The sequence below is a fragment of the Psammomys obesus genome, unplaced genomic scaffold (genome assembly GCF_907164565.1).
Source record: "Psammomys obesus unplaced genomic scaffold, mPsaObe1.curated_primary_1811, whole genome shotgun sequence".
Taxonomy (NCBI): domain Eukaryota; kingdom Metazoa; phylum Chordata; class Mammalia; order Rodentia; family Muridae; genus Psammomys; species Psammomys obesus.
The window spans coordinates 12687722-12706138 of record NW_026592118.1 but is presented as its reverse complement, the minus strand read 5'-3'; the positions used below and the strand labels follow the sequence as shown (position 1 = coordinate 12706138).

The following is an 18417-nucleotide window of genomic DNA, read 5'->3' as shown; positions in this document are numbered from 1 at the left end:
CACACACACACACACACACACACACGATTAAACCCCAGGATTTGCATAGCAGGGCAGAGTGTATTTGTCTTTATTTCATTAGCACACAATTTCCCATTCAATCCACTTTCCTGCAAACACTGTGATTTCATTTTTCTTCATGGCTGGATGAAATTCCACCATGTATTTACACCACATTTCTCTTCTCATCTGTTGGTGGACATCCAGGCTGGTTCCATTTCTTTGCTATGGTGAACCATACAGCAATAAATATGGATGTAAAATATACCGTGATAGTTCCTTATGTAAGAAACACACAGTTAAGGTCCAAGGCTGAGGCAGGTGATACTTTCTATTCCACCAGCCCAAGATAGGGCCAACAGCCATTGCTGTTCCAGCCTTCAGCGGTGAGACTGTTGGGAGATCGCTATATTGAGCAGCAGGGAACAGCCCATCTCATACAACACCAATATCCTAAACATGGTCTCTTCTTGGCAATAGGCAGGGTTACTCATTTAAGATGGAAAATTTAAGGAAGATCCTACAGTGACTGCTGCCATGGTTAGAGGACACGGACGGACATGATTTAACCACGTGTCCTATGTTGGCTCAATAGAAGAGGTAAAGTCATCCTGGAAATCTCTGATTTATTTTACTCCACTTTGTATCCCTGTGATTGGAATAGTACTGAGCATGCCCCCCTGTCCTGTGGATATTCAGAAGCCCTCCCCCTCTGTGAGTTTTGTTATAAAGAGGAAAGGAGGAACACTGCTTGACTGCGTTAGCTCTAGAGTTGTTCTTCTGGGAGATCCCTTCTCCCTGCTGGGGAGACTTTCAGGGAAGGGGTTATCAAAATCACCACTGAGTACTCAGTGCCTGGGACAGTGGCCCACAAATAAGAAGGTTTTAGGGGAATTACTTCTCTGTGGGCTCCTGGGGACATGGGAGAAGCAGGCAGGAGGAAGGGATTTGCTCAGGTGGTAGAGTGCTTGCCTACCACACCCTGACTTTGGTTCCCAGCCAGGTGTGATGGGGGAGCACATACCTGTAATCTCGCCACTCAGAGATGGGGTATGGAGAGATGGAGAGGGAAAGAGAGGAGAGGGAGGGGGGAGGCAGGGAGGGGAGAGAAAGGGAAGGAGGGAGAAGGAGAGGGTGAAGGAGAGGGAGAGAGAAAGAGAGAAAGGGAGATTTGGTGTATTCTTGGCACTCAGCTACCCTGGAGAAAATGATATACAAGATTCTCAAAGACTCAGAGAATGGATGGAGCTCCTGTCTTGGGCGCTGCCTTCTTCTCTGCTCCTGGACTGAGGATCCCAACAGTTTAGGAGCCCAGGTAGCTAGGAGAAAAGCTGTTCTCTGGCTATCTTGTCACAGTGATAAAAAAGCTCCAGCTTTGTGGCTCTCACATGGACTAGGCCTCTCAGCAGCTTCTTTGACCCAATGTCAAGCCCCTCCACACTATTTTTAAAACATCTAATCTGTAGTGAGTGATGAGTGATAGAAATGTTAGTTTGCCACCTCTGGACAGACACATTCCAAGGCAGGTCCTTATCAGGTTGTCACTGGGTATTTCAAGTGGCAGACAGGAATGTAAAATCAAAGCAGTATATATAAAAACTTCTCAATGTAATGCAATTTGAAATATTTATAGATTTCTAGGGCGCTTTTCTTCTAAAACTGAAAAATAATGCAGGGTTGGGGATGTGTCTCTTTTGGTAGAGTGCCTGTCCAGCATGCACAAAGAAAGCCCTGGGTTTGATCCTGAGCACCACATAAAGCAGGCACATAGTAGGACAGACCCACAATAACAGGAGGATCAGAAGTTCAAGTCTGTTCTCAGCTGCACAGTTTGAGGCCAGCCTAGGATATATGAGACCCTGTCTGAAAAAAAAAAATAATTGGTACATTTTTGCATGTGTTTACAGGCACAGGATGATGGCTTGCCACAGGTACGTAATAGGTAACGACCAAACCAGGGTATAAAGCTTTTCTGTCTTAAGACTGGCACAAAATAAAAGGCTGTGTTGAGACAGCACAGTCCATCAAGTGCTTGTTATGTCAGCATGAGGATTTGCCATCAACCCCCAGCACCACCATAAAATACAGGCACTTGTAATCCCAACACTAGAGAGGTAGAGACAGGAGGAACTGTGGGGCTTGGCCATCCACTCTACTTGAATCAGTGAGCTGCGGACTTGGTGAGGGACCCTGTCTCAAAATATAAGCTGGTGAGTGCCAGAGAAAGACAACTTGGGTCAGCCTCTCACCCCCACATGTATGCACACACACATGGACGGACACACACACACACACACACACACACACACACACACACACACACACACGGCTATTCATCTCAAATAACCTTGAAGAGCTGACTGGCCAGACACCCCCATCCCCACTAGTATTCAGGCTATGTAAACCCAAAATCTTGCCAATGACGTTGGTTGACACAATTTTAAAAAAGATTTTCGCTCAGGTCACTTTCCCACAAGGAAATGAATGTTAGCTATTTATTATCATGTAACAATTCCCCCCATATCTCAGTGGCTTCAGACAGTAATTATTATCTGACTGAATTGTCTTTCAAATTCATTATCCTTCGCTTATCTGCGTTCCGTGAGACAGAGGCTTTAAAGTGGTAATTAAGGCTAAGGGAGGGCCTTGAAAAGCAGCTAGACGTACACTTAGACGGCACAAGACTGTCAGCTCCATTCCCAGCTCCATTCCCATTCAGGAAAGCTGAATGATGTCATAGGGTATCCCAAAAGGACTGGGGTCCTTACAAGAACGGGAGGGGGTAGGAAGGATGCAAGCACCCAGAGAAGAGGCTATGAGAGAACATAGCCAAACCTCTGTAGGCAAGGAGGGAGGCCTCCAAGAGACCAAACCTTCCGGATGCTGGACTCTGTATTAATCAGCTTTGTATCACCACAATGGAACACTGGGCACAAGCTGCTTCTGAAGTAAAGAGAAGTTTATTTTGGCTCACAGTTCTGGAGATCCAAGCTCATGGGGCAGAGCTTGATTTCCACGGGCTTATCGTGGGGCTTAGGGTCTTTACTTTCCTCCCCTCTTTCTGAGATTACTCCCTTAATAAAAATACCCCAAACTCTGGTCTGGAGACTCTGACTTGAGACACAGTTCAAAAGTGAAATTCTAAGACCAAGGGAGTAGCTTAGTGGTGGAGTGCCTGCTTACCAGCAGCAGCAGCAACATGGCCTCAATGTTTTATATTTCTATTAAGATGCTTCCAGTCCTGGATTCATATGTCCAATTCTAGTTATACTCTTCCCCTTAAACTCAGGAGCCACAGTGCCTCACTGTCCCAGGGCCGCCTGACTCCTACTCACTGGTCTCCCAAACCCAGCAAATCCACTCCATCTGGTCAAGGCAAAATTTTCAGAATCAGCCTTGACTCTTCCTTTCCTCCTCGAATTAATCATTCACCAAATTCCAAATGCCTTCTGCTTCTTCTTGCTCAGAGCTCTCTCTCTGCTACTGTATTCTCTCTGCCTTTACCTGCTACCAGACCTGGACCACTTCCCGCTGCCTCCAGCTTGCCTCTGCTCCTCCACACTCCATCCCATCTCTACAGTCAGACAACATACACTCTGAAACGCAAAGCTGTTCTTCCCTACTGAGAGAGCGGTTCTGCCTTCTACTCACCAGGACAGAACAGATTGCTCCCCCATGATAAGTAGACAGGTTCTAGCATGCTTTATAGTCCTCCTACCCCCATTTCCAGGCAAAGCACTTTCCTTCATCAATTAGTGGCTAGTTATTGAAGCCCCATGTGTCATACACAGGGCTGCTGGTCCAGTGGGGGGGGTTTCACAGTCTGTCCCATGAGTGTTGCTCATGGATCCGTCACCCTCTCACCCAGGCTAGCCGGAGACTAACACTGGGCTTCACACACTCTGGACCAGCACTTGACCAAGACAGCCTCCAGCCAGTATTTATTTGCTGAATAAATAAAGGATTTCGATAAGTGCTCTTGCTAAGGACTAATTATTCATCCCTCTTTCCAACTTTAGAATAAAATTCATGGGAGCTGACTTTAGAAAAAATGATCTTCATGGTCCTCGTTTATGGAAAGAGCAGAGATAAATTATGTTGAAATATTTTTAGGGCCCCAGAAATCTTCAAGCAGTGCATATCTCTCCATAAAGATTATGCCAGTAGTGAAGCTAACAAAATCAGCCAAGCTCTTATGGAACAGCACATAAATTAAAGACATTCAACAGATCCAATTATAAAGGGATGCATTTTGTATGAATGTCAAATAGCTTCTGCCCCACTGTGGCTGCAGCTGCTGCTGTGGACATGCAGGCGGGGCCACCCTCCCAGGGCGACATTTACAGATGGTTAGGTGTGTTAGTGGCAAGTAGCCAGCGGGGACATCCTTTCCTGATGTGTGTGTGTGTGTGTGTGTGTGTGTGTGTGTGACCATGCATGTGGAGGTCACAGGTGGACATCAGATGTATTGTTCTGTGGCTCTCCACTTTGTATTAGACATGGGGTCACTTCACTGAACTTGAATTAAATACCTCAAGTTATTTAATGCAGCCAGCTGGAGGGCCAGCCATCTCCAAGCACCTATTGTCTGAAATGGGGTTACAGATTTGGGCCACTGCGCCCAGCTTTTGCACAGATGCTGGGGATCCGTATCCAAGTCCTCATGTTTGTGTAGCTTGGACTTAACCTGCTAAAGCCATGTCCCTTAGCCCTTCTTTTCCAACTTTTGAAACGCCTAATTTCAAAACGGGAGTGGGAAGCCATGGGTGGCCACTCTGGTTTTCTGCAGCTTTAAGTAGACAACTACCACGGATGGGATCCTGCTGTGCCATTGTAAACAAGCAGTTCTGTGACATCAAGCTATCTACACTGTCATGAGCCATCATGACATCCATCTCCAAGACTGTCTCATCTTCCCAAAGGGAAACTTCCATTAAAAAATGTCACCCAGGGCTGGTGAGATGGTTCAGTGGGTAATGGCGATTGCTGCCAAGCCAGAGGGCCTGGGTTTTATCTCTGAAATCCACACGGAGGAAGAAGAGAGACTGGAAAATTGTCACCTGACCTCTGCACAATGCTCTGACACACATACGACACCCCACCCTCCAATGTAATTTAAGAAAATGTCACTCTCTCCCCTCAGCCCCTGGGAAACCAGCACTCCACTTTTTGTTTCTATGAAAAGGACAGGAACTGTATGTAAGTGAGACCATGAAGTATTTGTCATTTGCTGTCCAGCTTACCTTATTCAGGATGACAGCCTTGGAGTTTATCCCTGTCCATAGCCAGTGTCTGACTGACACCCAGTTCTAGGCAGTTACGGGTCATTTTTTTTCTGGAAGTTTCTCTTCTGCCTCTCTGATTATTTAAACTCCAGGCTCAGCTCATCTGGTACTATGTCAGCTCCAGTCATTATTCCAGCCATCAACTTTCCACTCTGACTCAGCTATCTGCCCAACTACTACTTAATACATTGCCAGTAAGCATGTAAGCTCTGGAAGACAGAGACATGTCTGGCAGTTTAACCCTTGCTATGCAAATGAACACTGCCAAGAGTCCTTTAATCAATGCCCTTTTGAGTAAATGGAGGAGCAGTCACGGTATGTTTTTTTGCTTGGCAAACACATTTTCTCCCCAAAGATATCAACTGTTGTGGGCTGTACAGTGTCCCCTGAGAATATGCTGTTGTTTTAACTGTAGTACCCGTGAGTGGAACTCTTATTTGGAAATAAGGTCTTTGTGGCTGTTACCAGGTTAAAAGGAGCCATTGGGGTGAACTCTAATCCAAGATGATTAGTGTCCTAAGAAGAGGGACATTGGGACACAGGCAGATACAGAGGGAAGGTGGCTTAGGAGGTGGAATTAGGATCTAGAAAAGCCCCCCACCTCAGAAGCTAGGGGAGAAAGGAAGCTTTTGGAAGCAACCCCACCCAAACACTCACTTCAGACTTTTAGCTTTAGAACCATGTAGAAATGCAGTATGTGTTTGGGTACTTGCTTTCTTCTCCACAGGTAAAGAACCTGTTGATTTAATAGACTGCAGACTGGAAATATTTGAAACAAGACTGTCTCTGTAGTAAATATGCACTTTTGTCCAGATGTCTAAATGATGCATAAAGCTTACACTGTGCTATCCAAAGAGGCTTTAAAAATCTACAGGGGAAGTGCCTGTGTGCCCGTCAAAGCCATGCCATTTTATAAAGGGACTGAGCCCACAAGGATCCCACACCCTTGGGGGCCTGGAACCACTCTCCAGTGGCAGCCTGTGATTTGTTGTCACCGCCCCAGAAACAAAAGAAAAGAAGAGAAAGGAAAAGAAAGGAAAAGAAAAACCAACAGGACTTAATGGCAGGGCTCCATCTATGCTGGCGTGTCCTCTGTGGGCTCAGAGATGACTCTGAGAGCACCTAACTCAGGCTAAACAGGCTAGCACGAGTAGGGACGGACTCCACGCTTGGGGCACTATGTACGCTTGGATAGTATCTATGTGTGGGAGGAATCTGTCTTCTTCCATGAACAATCCAGACCTTCTCAGCTAATCCTCCGACATCCACAAAGACATGCTGCCCCCATCCCTCCAGGTGACTAACTTTCTAAGATCCTATATATCAAGTCAGTTTATGCTAGAGCTTAAACATCTAGAACATAATCCCTGTCTTTCTTTTTAAACTTCTGCTTTACTGGTGATAGTTTAACAACCTAGTCAAGGCAAATCCAACTGGTGCATCCATGGTACGAGTCTTAAGAAGCAGAGAGAACAGATTTTCTCCTCCCCATGCTCCCAGGGGAGAGAATGGCACAGCTTCTCCTCTGATTCCTACCGTGTCACCTGCCCCCTGCATGTTTTTCTCAACCTGTGACTTAGGACAGCACAATTCGAAAATGCTAGCAGTGTGCGGCCTCAGCTGGTGTGCGGAAGCACTGTCCTCTCCCTGTAGCCCAGCCCAGCCCCAGGAAGAAGGTTCAGACTTACGGTTCTTAGAGGAGCATGGTGTGTGGGGGAAGCCAGCAGAGGCCGCACTGGACTCTGGAAGGCCAGGCAGAAGCGCTGGCCGGTGTCCGGTGGGGACGAGGAAGCATAGATACGGTTTTCTAGGCGTTCAGGCTCCTGCTTGTAGGACTCCAGGGGGAATGGGTGCTGCTTGGTCACTTGGGTGGGTGTTGACGGAGAGGAGGAGACACTGGAGGCTGCAGGGAAATGACAGAGCTCATTAGAGGTGTGGCCTTGGCAGAGAGAGGGTTCTCTCCTCCTGAGAGCCCATATCTTCCTCTGACAAAAACAACCCTGAAATAGTAAATGTAAAAAACCAGGCAAGAGTTTAATAAGTGCATTCACAGCCTCTTAGAAATTCAGGGTTCAGAAACACCCTCACCATCCATGCTGAGGTGTGAGCAGGGCCCCTTGTTGTGGATGTTCATAGAGTCGTGGTGTCATCAGGGCTTGCCTTTTCTACCCTTCCACATGGTCTCACTTCTCCCTTTGGCAATACTGCTTGCTCTCTTCCCTCTCCCCACCATTCATGTGCCACGGCAAACACCATGGAGCCATACTGATGGAGGTTGCTTACGGGGAGATGCAGAGAGCTCAGCAGAACCAAGGTCACTGTTGCAGAAGTCACAGGACAATATGGGTGAACAGGAAAGTGCTTGCCTTGCAAGCACAGGACTTGAGCTTGGAGTCCACAGGAGAGAGTGAGGCTTGCTGCTACACACTTACGCTCTCAGCACTGGAGAGCGGCAACAGAGGCAGGCAGATGGCTGGGGCTCGGGCAGCCAGCCTCACCTACTTGGTGATGCTCAGGGACATCCTCTGACACTCATGTGTGCATGCGCACAAGAGATGTGGGAAGTAGACATTCTTGGCAATACAGTCTTGTCTTAGGAACACATTGTGAAGTACATGCCAGGAAGAGGCTGTGCCTTAGATGGACAGGAGAAGGGAGCAGTGGGAGAGGGGCTATCAATAAAAGGCTGCATGGGGACTGGGGACATGAATCTGCCAGAATAAATGTTGTTCACATTACAGGGCTCCTGCAATCCCAGAAACTGTTTTCGACAGACAACCATCACTCGTGTACACCCAATTACATTGTCAGTTAACTATTAGAGTCAGATTGTATCCCTGGAAGCACATACTGGAGACTAGTGGCCAGGACTGTGAATGTGACTTTATTTAGATACAGGGGTTTTTCAGGTTAATCAAGTTTGGCTGAGGTCCTGTCGGTATGGGCTGGGCCCGATATAGTATGGCGAATGTCCTCATAAATGAGGAGGTGTTTGGACATGGTGGCACATGCCTTTAGACCCAGCACTCAGGAGACAGAGGTAGAGGCAGGTAGATCTCTGGGAATGTGAGGCCAGGCTACTGTACGTAGTGAGTTCCAGGTCAGCCAGGGCTCCACAGTGAGACCCTGACTCTAAAAAATAACAAAAAATTTCAAAAAGAAAGAAAGAAAGAAAGAAAGAAAGAAAGAAAGAAAGAAAGGAAGGAAGGAATATAGATGCATACGTGCTGTGCTCTCGTGCACGCACACGTCTCATGCATGTGCACATGCGTGCGTGCTCACGCACACACACACAGAGGAAGAGAGAGAAAGGGAGAGAGAAAGACAGAGAGAATATGCTACAGATCCTTGGAGCAGAGGGCTATCTATGCACAAATATGAGAAGGCAAGGATGGACGGCAACCCCAGAGGACAGAAGAGATGGGGACAGACCCTGAGCTGCAGACTGTGAAGGGGGCACGGCACTGCCTATGCCTTGGTTTTGGACTTTTGTTTTTCTTTCAGATAGAGTCTCATATATCCCAGGCTGGCCTTGAACTCACTATGTGGCTATACAAGTCTTCTACGGGGTACTGGCAGAATGTTTGGCATTGTCCTCTCAATAGCCCATTACAAGCCTTCTAAATGTAAATGCTTGTCCTTCCTCATCTGCCCAAAGTTGAGTCTCTGAGATTATCATTTTAAAAAGCAAGCTGCTGGTGGTAAATGTCTCGCAGCCCTTAGTGCCAAAGGGCAACCCAAAGAGGTAGATCAAGCATTGTCCTGCTGCTGATTGGTTCAGACTGAAACTTAGCTTCTTGAAGAATAAAGAGCTGGTAGCTTTGCTGAGGGGAGAGCTGATGGCAGGAGGGCAGAGGCAGAAAGGCTGGAACAGATCCACCAGACAAGAGGAGACAGGCGCATGGATTGGAATGAAGCAGGGAGGTAGACAGACAGAGCCAGGTGGCGGGGATGCCATGCCTGGGAAGTGAGGTTAGTTGGGAAGTAGCTGAGAGTCTGCCCCAGCAAAAGGCCAACAGCTTTAAACTATAAAGATGTCTCCACGTCTTCTTTGTTAAGCGTCAAGCAGGTCTCCCCAAATGCCCCCACAATACAGTATTGCCTAAGCGTTTCCCTTGTGGGCATGCCTAACCTCTAATGGGCACAGGATGGGGGCTGATGGGGTTCAACAGAGCAGGGTGGGCCAGGTAGGCAGGATTAAAAACAAACAAATAAAAAAACCTGTGTCGTGTACATATTCTAAAGTTCTTTCTTGGCAAGGCAATGAAGGACAGCGGTTTTCATGTGTCACAACAGGGCCAGTCCCCAGTGATCTCCAACTCCTTCTTGGCCCACTGTGACAGAAAGAACTGATAGCCAGTCTCCATGGACCACAGACAAAATTTCCTTGGGCTGCTGCTGGTGAATCCCAACATCTAGGAAGCAGAGGCAGGTGATCGATGTGAGTTGGTGGCCAGCCAGGTCTACAAAGCATGTCCAGGACAGCCAAGGCTACACAGAGAAACCCACCTAGTCTCCATTCGGACTTTCTGGTCCAACTCACATCTCCACACACATTTTCTTTTTTTTTTTTTTTGAATTTTATTTTTTTCTTATCAGTTACATTTTATTAACTCTGTATCCCAGCCGTGTCCCGATCCCTCATTCCCTCCCAGTCCCTCCCTCCCTCATCTCCACCGTGCCCCTTGCCAAAAGACACAGAGTACCTCTGTGGAGGTCTTTTTTTTAGTTTATAAATGTTTTTTAATTAATTAATTTTTTTATTAATTAGTTTATTCACTTTGTATCCCAGCTGTAGCCCGGTCCCTCATCCCCTCCCAATACCACCCTCCCTTCCTCTTCTCCTCCCATTCCCCTCCCCCAGTCCACTGATAGGGGAGCTCCTCCTCCCATTTCATCTGACCCTAGCCTGTCAGATCTCATCAGCACTAGCTACACTGTTTTCCTCTGATCAAAGAGCCAGCCACTGAGTTCATGTCAGGGACAGCCCCTGTTTCCATTATTAGGGAACCCACTTGGAGACTGAGCTGCCATGGGCTACATCTGTGCAGGGGTTCTAAGTTATCTCCATGAATGGCCCTTGATTGGAGTATCAGTCTCAGAAAAGACCCCTGGGGCCAGAGTTTTTGGTTCTGTTGCTCTCCTTGTGGAACTCCGGTCCCCTCCAGGAGGTCATTTTGCCGATCAGAACTACAGAAGTGGGGCTGGGGAGATGGCTCAGTCAGGAAAGTGTTTGCTTTGTAAGAATAAAGACCAGAATTTGATCCCCAAAAACCACTTAAAAAGAGAACAAAATAGCAAACAAACAAAACAGGCAGAGTGATGTGTGCTTGTAATCCCAGTTTTGGGAGGCAGAGACAGGAGGATGCCAGGGCTCAACTAGCCCACTTGGAAAATTCCAGGCCAAGCAAAAGACCTTGTCTCAACAAACAACCGACAAACAAAACTAAAACAAGGTGGATGCCCCCTGAAGAGCAACCCCAGGGCGGTCCTCTGGGCACACACGTGCACTCACATATGCTTGCAGCTCCCCAGATGAACACACACTCACACTCACACAGGCACGCTCACGCGGGCAGACATTGTTGGTTTATTCCTCAGAGCTGCTCCTCCTCACCCAGCGTCTGAGGTCACTACTCTGTGAATTCTAACAGGAGAGCTCACATCCCAACTGCTTATGGAATGGTGCCAGGACAGGAAGTGGTTAGCCTCGCCATCCTCCCCATGTGAGGGAGCTGGCAAGTAGAAGAGGCAGAGAACCCTTGGCATGGAATGATGCCATCTGGAGTTTCTAAGGAGGGGGAGAGGATTTTTATAGATACAGTGTTCACATCCTGCCGATCTGCATACGTCTGCAGCATCCCCGGAAGGATGCAGAAACATCAGCTATCTCCAGGGAAGGGAACAACCACTGATACTTTTCCCTTCTCCCCTGCTTTATAATGTGGGTACAGTGATGTCCAACCTTCACTGTAGGCTTGGCTGGATTTAGAATCACCATGGAAACATATCTCTGGGAGTTTTCCAGAGAGCTTGACCTGTGGGTAGCATCCCATGGACTGGGTGTCCCAGGCTGAACAAAAGAGGAAGTGTGTGCATCAGCATTCGCTTTGTTTCCAGACTGCAGATTCGACGTGCCCAGTTGCCTTCCCCTGCTGCCATACCTTTCCCACTACAATGAACTACACCCTCGCGTGAGCCAAAACAGACCTTTCCTTACACTGTTTTCCTCAGGCATTTGGTCATAGCAACAAAAAAAGGTAATTACACAAGAATGTATTATGTATTTTGAAAATTGCTTTTTTTCTATCCATTGATCTTTTATGAACAGCTATGAAGCCATGCTCTTGCCCACCCCATGCCCTAGCCTCTCTCCAGCTCTGTGCAGCTTCCACCAGGGCCTTGTCATCCTAAGCTGACTGCTGTCTGCAGAGAAAGGCTCCCTCCTTTCCTCTCTGTTTCTACATCTCTGTCTGTCCATCTTTGCAAGAAGCTATCTGCTCACACCATTTCCCCGGAAGAGGCCCAGTCACTGCTGAGTGAGGGGCCTCACAGACAGGGAAAACTCCCTGCTGGTCCTATGATTGGCTAACACTCAAGGAAGGCAGCTTGCTCAAAAGGGCTCAGGGAGGCACGAGCCATCAAGCTTCTCCCATAGTCCTGATTCCTTGTAGGTTACTTGTGCAAATGCTGGAAGATCCTAACCCACATCAACAGAGGCCAGTAGAGAAGGCTCGTGGCAGAAGGGCACTGGAGCACTGATAGTTTTGACTGAGCCTTCGTGGGTGAGGAGCAACAGAATGGCCTTTTCTGCTGGGATGGTTACCCTCCTTTTGATGTGGGTGCTAACTCTCTTACCTCCTCAAGAAAACTCGGCTGACTCTTTCCAAGGCCATGAGATGTTCTCATCTTCCACTCAGCCTGCCCCACCTCTACTCTGCTTTCCTCCCTGAGCCAGGAACTCCCATAGGAACACAAATGCACAGTGACTCCATAGGCTGTGTCAGGCAGCTTTCTGTGACTTAACACATACCCATTATTTCATAAGTCATTTCACCTGACTTAACAAGAGAAGAGGATTACCCTGGTTCTTGGTTCAGTTTATGATGGGTTGGCATGCTGCTTTGGGCCAGTGGTGGTGCATTACGACAAAAGTGTGTGGCAACTGCCTACTTCATGGCCATGTCACATGACAGAAGTCCAAAGAGATGAAGGAGCCACAATTTCCTTCAAGGAAACATGCCTAGCCCCTACTGCTTAAACTTCCCAGCAGGACCAAGTAGGGGACCCAGCCTTCAACACGTGGGTCACTGGGGAGCACTCTAGATACAGAGCATGGCAGGGTGAGGGAGGGAAAGGTATGAGGTGAAGGGACAGCTGAAATGCCAGATGTAGGGTAAGGCTCACGTGCACATTTATGGAGAGTGTGTGACTAGTTTAGGGGTACAGGGAACAACCTTACTAGAATAAAAGTTTGTCCCTTCTTCTCCCTGGTAGGGGGAATGTCTTCCTGCTGCCTGCAGAGTCCAGCCACACACTCTGGGTTCACCTGCCCCTTAGTCACCCACACCTCAGATGTAGGAGCCTGTGGTCAGAAGACACTGAATTACTTCTCCGCTCCTTCTGTCAAGTAAACAGCCTAGTTCATACGTTTTCACTCCAGCTCCCAAACTCCTTTACTGTAAATAAATTGAGATGCCACTGAGGGAAAGGATCAAAGACGCAGAATCTTGTGAAATTCCATCTTAGCCATGTGAACTGTCTCTGAGGGTTGGGGGAGGCGCTTCACAGGCCTAGAAGAAAGAGTCTGGAAGTACCGAGTGCCTAGAAAGGGCAGGAAGAGGTGATAAGAAAAGGGTGAGGAGAGACTGGGCCTGGGACTCTGAGTGTTCTCCATACTTAGGTGGGCAGGCAGATTTCCCTCCCAGCTAGTAGGAAATGAAGGAATAAAGATCAACTGTCATCACTTTGGTGTGGGCTTCTCAGTAGTTATTTGGGGATGGCTGTAAGACTGGTGAGGGCATTCCATTCCTGAGTGATATTCTAGTTGAATATTGGTGTGACCATTAGTAAATCAAGAGGCAAGAGGGAGAATGCTGTTTCATGTCTCAATTCTCTTTACAACCCAAGGTGCAGCTGGACTAGCCTTTTGATGTTGAGACAGGTGCTGTCATTTATAAAGTTCCTGCTCAATAACCATACAATCAAGTCACAAAACAAAATCATAAAAGAATCGCATGTTTTAAGTGTGCTTATGACTGTGTGTTAGCCCACATTCACGGCTATGCTGGGTGTGAGCTGTTTACATAGACTCTCTACTGCCTTTTCGCTGGACAGACTACAGCCTGGCTATCTACAAGAGCAGGTGCCTGCTCTGCACATCAGTAGTGCCCAGCAGCTTCTGGGGCCCAGCTTGGTGCAGGAGGAAGGGGAAGCCAGAGGCCCATTTTAGGTATGGTGGGAGGACGGACAAGAGAAAAACTAAAAGCAGACCCCGTACCTCTGAAACATCCCCTGTGTTAAATGCACATGCCCCTGAGGCAGGAGGGGCTCAGGGGGGAGCAGCTAGCCTGTAGCCAGGACTGGGCAGCAGCTGAAGCCTGGGCCTTCCACCTAGAGAGCATGGATGGTCTCCAGTGCAGATGACTTTCATACAAGGTGGGTAATGCTCATGGTAGCCCAAGAAGGAACCCAGATGGTCCCCTTGTTAGGTCTCTTCTGAGAAGGCGTCCCTCTGCTGCTTCTGAAGGGTCTTGCTGTGGACAGTTGTCAGCTCTGAGGGTGAACAACGTCTTTGATTTTTTTTTCTGCCTGCCGCCAAGCCCATGAATAAGCCTAGTGAGTGAACAGAAATGGACCCTGGCAGCCACACAGAATGCCAGGCAAGTGTCTCCAGACACCAGGGAGCCATGAGCCGGTGACTTCACAGGGCCTGGCTGGCCCTGCTGCTGGTGGGAGCTGCAGCTGAGAGTGGGCGGAGAAGAAGGCAGGGCAGAGATGTCAGTGGAAAGGAGTGAGCACTGGCCTTCCAGACTGCTGGGCAAGGCGGAAGCAGAGGCCTGTGCTTCAGAAGCTCTGGGCCTGCATTTACCCCTAACTCACCATGGGTCCTGAAGCAAGCCCACCTCGTACGCCCTGACACAAAGAAGCCAAGCGGCCCAGTTGGCTATGCCTGTGCCCTGCTCCCTCTGTTCTGTGTGAATGGACCAGGCTGGAGCCATGAGACAGCACTGGCCTTTTCATGCGTGGGTGACAGAAGGGGGACAGACTTCACTTTGCTGACTGCAAATTTACCAGGCAGTCCCGGGAAGAACAACTGTTCTCTTGACATGGATCGGGGTGAGGGGCTGTCAGTGTGGCCTTTGAAACACAAAGTTTCAAAAGTGATGAGGGCCTGGTTAGTGTTCTTAGTTTTGGGGATACTGATGCGGGCCACAGGGGAGCAGTGGCATAGGACGTGTGCTGGAAAAAAATGCTATCAACAGGGAGAGGCAGAAACCCTTATTGCTGGAGAATCATGCACTGTCAAAGGGGAAACAAATCACCAGACCATGCCTGATCACAGTCGATGTGTACGACACTGGAGTCTGAGGGGCATGGCTGCAGAAGCAGACAGTCGGGGTTCGTCTGCTTAGGATGTCTTCCCTCTAGGACAGCTCTGCTGTGACCTTTAATCATTCATTTGCAGTATCAGGATTTGAACCTATGGCTTTGTGCATGATAGGCGAGCCCTCTATCACTCAGCCACTTTCTCAGCCTTCTTGGTTTTGAGTCAGGGCCTCACTAACTTGTCCAAGGCTTGCTAAGGATGGCCTTGAACTCACTCTGTAGCCCAAGCTGGAGCTGAACTTGCCATTTTTCTACCTCAACTTCCCAGGTAACAGGATTACAGGACTTTGCCATGTGGTCTGGCTTCTGTTGTTATTTATTATTATTATTATTATTTTTTAAAGATTTACTTATTCATAATATGAATGCTCCATCTGCATGTGTGCCTGCATGACAGAAGAGGGCATCAGATCCCACCATAGAGGGTTGTGAGCCACCATAGGGGTGTCGGTGATTGAACTTAGGACCTCTGGAGGTGCTCTTAACTGTTGTGCCATCTCTCCAGCCCCTTCTGTTGTCCTTTTTAACCTTGTTTCCAGGGTGCCTCTCTGGCCTAGTCGCCATCCAGTCCTCCCACACTGCCCTTCAACCCTGCACTGTTGGATGTCAAAGGCAGGCATGCCACCTTGGTGGCCCTGGTGCTGCCCTCAGGTGCCGTCCTGCAAGAGTGGAGAGGACACACTACTCTGGCTCTCACACAGATTCCTATTGGAGATGGGAGGAAGCGAGTGTGTAGCAGTTCTCCCTTCTCCCCACCTGCCTCGGCCACTGGCAACAGCTCTCTTGACCCCTCTCCTGGACAGGCATGGGTTTCTGCTTTTGCTTGCTTGCTCCTAGGCTTAGGCAGGCCTTTGCCTCTTTTCCTTATTGGCTCTGAAACCACCACCACTCCTCTTTGAAAAGGCCCTTTGGAATCCAGCTAAACGTCCCTGTTCCCTGTTCTTACAGATGCAACCTCCAGCTTCCAGCCTTCTCTGTTGAGGGCGGAGGTCAGCCTGAGCTCTGGAGCAGCCCTCAGTCACTAGCTGTGTGGCCCCTGGTGAGTCAGAGCTCCGTGTCTAGGTTAGTACTTGAAAATGAGCAGATCTGCGCGGCCATACTACCCTGAACACTCAGGATTCTGTCTGAAAATGAAAGCTATCCTAGCGAGTTTTGTGATGATTATGAGGTGAAAGCAAAGAACTGCAGAATGACTAACAACTGTATGCTGGATAGTCAGTAGGCACCATTAATACAAGATCCCAGGAAAAGGGCAGCTCGTCAGGAACCCAAGTCCATCTAGCTGTCTCTGACCACCTGACTGACTCTGGTAGGAGTCACTTCCAGCCACCCTGTGCTCCCCCGACCCTTGGCCTGGTATCATGAGGGTAACAGCAGTCTTTCCTCCTTAGCAGACAGGAGTTTTCCTTTGGGAAGTCCAGGTCACAGCCACCTTTTGGTACCCTTGGCCATTAAGCCAGAGTCAGCCAAGATGGAGTTGGGAAGCCCTTCTTCTAAGGGGGTTCCAAGACAAGCTGGCATTCCATCCACAGTAGTTTAAGAAATTTGAAGGGCCACAGATCATAAGGGCCACTCCTATGTGCCACACTGCAGGGATCTGGGTGGCAGCTTAGCGGGCAGAATGCTTGCTAGCATGCATGATGCGCTGGGTTTTGCCCCAGCCCACATAAAACTGGACATGGTGGTGCATGCCTGGAATCTCAGCATTTGATGGGTGGAGGCAGGACGATCAGAAGTTCAAGGTTATCTTCCACTAGCAAACCAAGTCTGAAGCCAGACCTGAGATACATGAGACCCTGTCTCCAAGACCAACTACTCAACCAACTTCCAAAGCAACCAATGCATAAAACAAGCCCAGTCCTATGCATTAGCTCGACCACTTATACTGTTTCTCGGGTATTACACCAAAGTGACTTTTAGGCTAACACATTCTTTTTCTCCAGGGCTGTCTTCCACATGACAGCCTCCCACCCATGACTTCAATCATTTTATTCTTTCTCTTTGACCACAATTTGAGTTGCTAGGTCACCCTTCTAGGCCACTGCTCCATTGCCTGCTTTTGGTGGGTTGCATTCCAGAGTGATCCTGGCCCATTCCACCTGTCTTCATCCCTGGCTCCAGACTGGGAGGAGCCTGTGCCTGCCATTGCTGTGTCAGGCACACACATGGTTCTGGGGCCCTTTACACGCTCTAAACACACACCACTTTAACATTATTTTTTTTGCCATTTGTAAATGAATCAGTATTTTACAGGTCCTGAGGTTTAATTTCTAATATAATGGATAGAGACACTTCTGACCACATAAACAGCAGCTCCTTGGCATCCTCACTCATTTTTTAGAATTACAGATTAAAAATTTCTCACTAATATATATTTAAATAAAACAAAAGGGGGAGAGTGATATATATTTCTCATGCATTATAAATATCTTTAATACATAGTTCAAGAAAAGATGCTAGATTCATGTATCACCTATCAGTACCAATGTTCTTTCCTGATTATGTTCCTTTTCTCCCTTGATGATTTTTGCAGGCCCCCTTAGCCTTGTGACAATTCAAGTCCCTCAGCTGGGACCACACAGTAAAACACAGACCATCTCTTGTATGTATTTCATAGAATTCTCTGCTTCCCCCTTCACTAACCAAATCCTAACACTGTGAAGGCTAAGGACCATGGCTTGGGTCTGGGTCCTTTTTGGCCAGGATAATCTGTGCACAATTACTATTCATTGCTCCATCATTCTCCCTGGAGGTGTTTACATTTTAATGAAAACGAAAGGAGATGACACAGAACAGAACTCCCAGCATTCTCTAGATGGGAACGTAAGACTCTGTACCTGACTGATGAGCAGGCGTGAGTGGGGAGCTCTCACAGAAGCAACTCATACGAAGTGAAGGCCCATGATAGATGAGAAGCCCAGAGACAAGTGAACTCATAGGTTTTGTCTAATGGTCTTTGCTCATTAGGTCCGTTTTGGTGTAGGATGCTGGAGACCCCAGAACACTCGGGCACAGTGATTCATGGTCACTGTGATGTCTGTGTTCTGGTTCATTCCCTTTCAAAGGTTCCTCAAGGGCTTAGATATGGCTCCATTGGTAAAGTGTCTGCCTAGCATACATGATGTCTGGCACTGTTCAAGTTAGCTCAGCCAGTAAAGTACCTACTGTGCAAGCATTAAGGCCTGAGTGTGATCCCAGATCCCATGTTAAAAACTGGACCTGGAAGTCCATGCCTGTAACCCTATCACTGAAAAAGGGGAACCCCTGGAGCATGCTAGCTTAGCCAAACTTGGAAACTCCCAGGACAGTTAAGAGGCTCTGTCTCAAGACAAACAAACAAACAAACAAACAAACAAGTAAATAAAACAAAAGGTGAGTGGATTCTGAAGAATAACACCTGAGGTTGTCATCTGGCCTCTATCCCTACATACATACATGTATGTGAACTTCTCCAATACACGCCTACATAAGCATGAACACACACACACACACACACACACACACACACACACACACACACACA

General features: G+C 48.0%; 1 protein-coding gene across 5 annotated transcripts in view; it reads right to left on the bottom strand.

Moving 5' to 3' along the window:
* Positions 1-18417, bottom strand: part of Prkag2 (protein kinase AMP-activated non-catalytic subunit gamma 2) — a 252269-nt gene that overhangs the window by 78777 nt on the left and 155075 nt on the right. For all 5 annotated transcript variants that reach the window (XM_055612650.1, XM_055612651.1, XM_055612652.1 and 2 more), the window contains one exon: positions 6974-7188. In XM_055612650.1, the coding sequence (XP_055468625.1) occupies positions 6974-7188 (215 nt within the window). The remainder of the gene's footprint in view (positions 1-6973; positions 7189-18417) is intronic.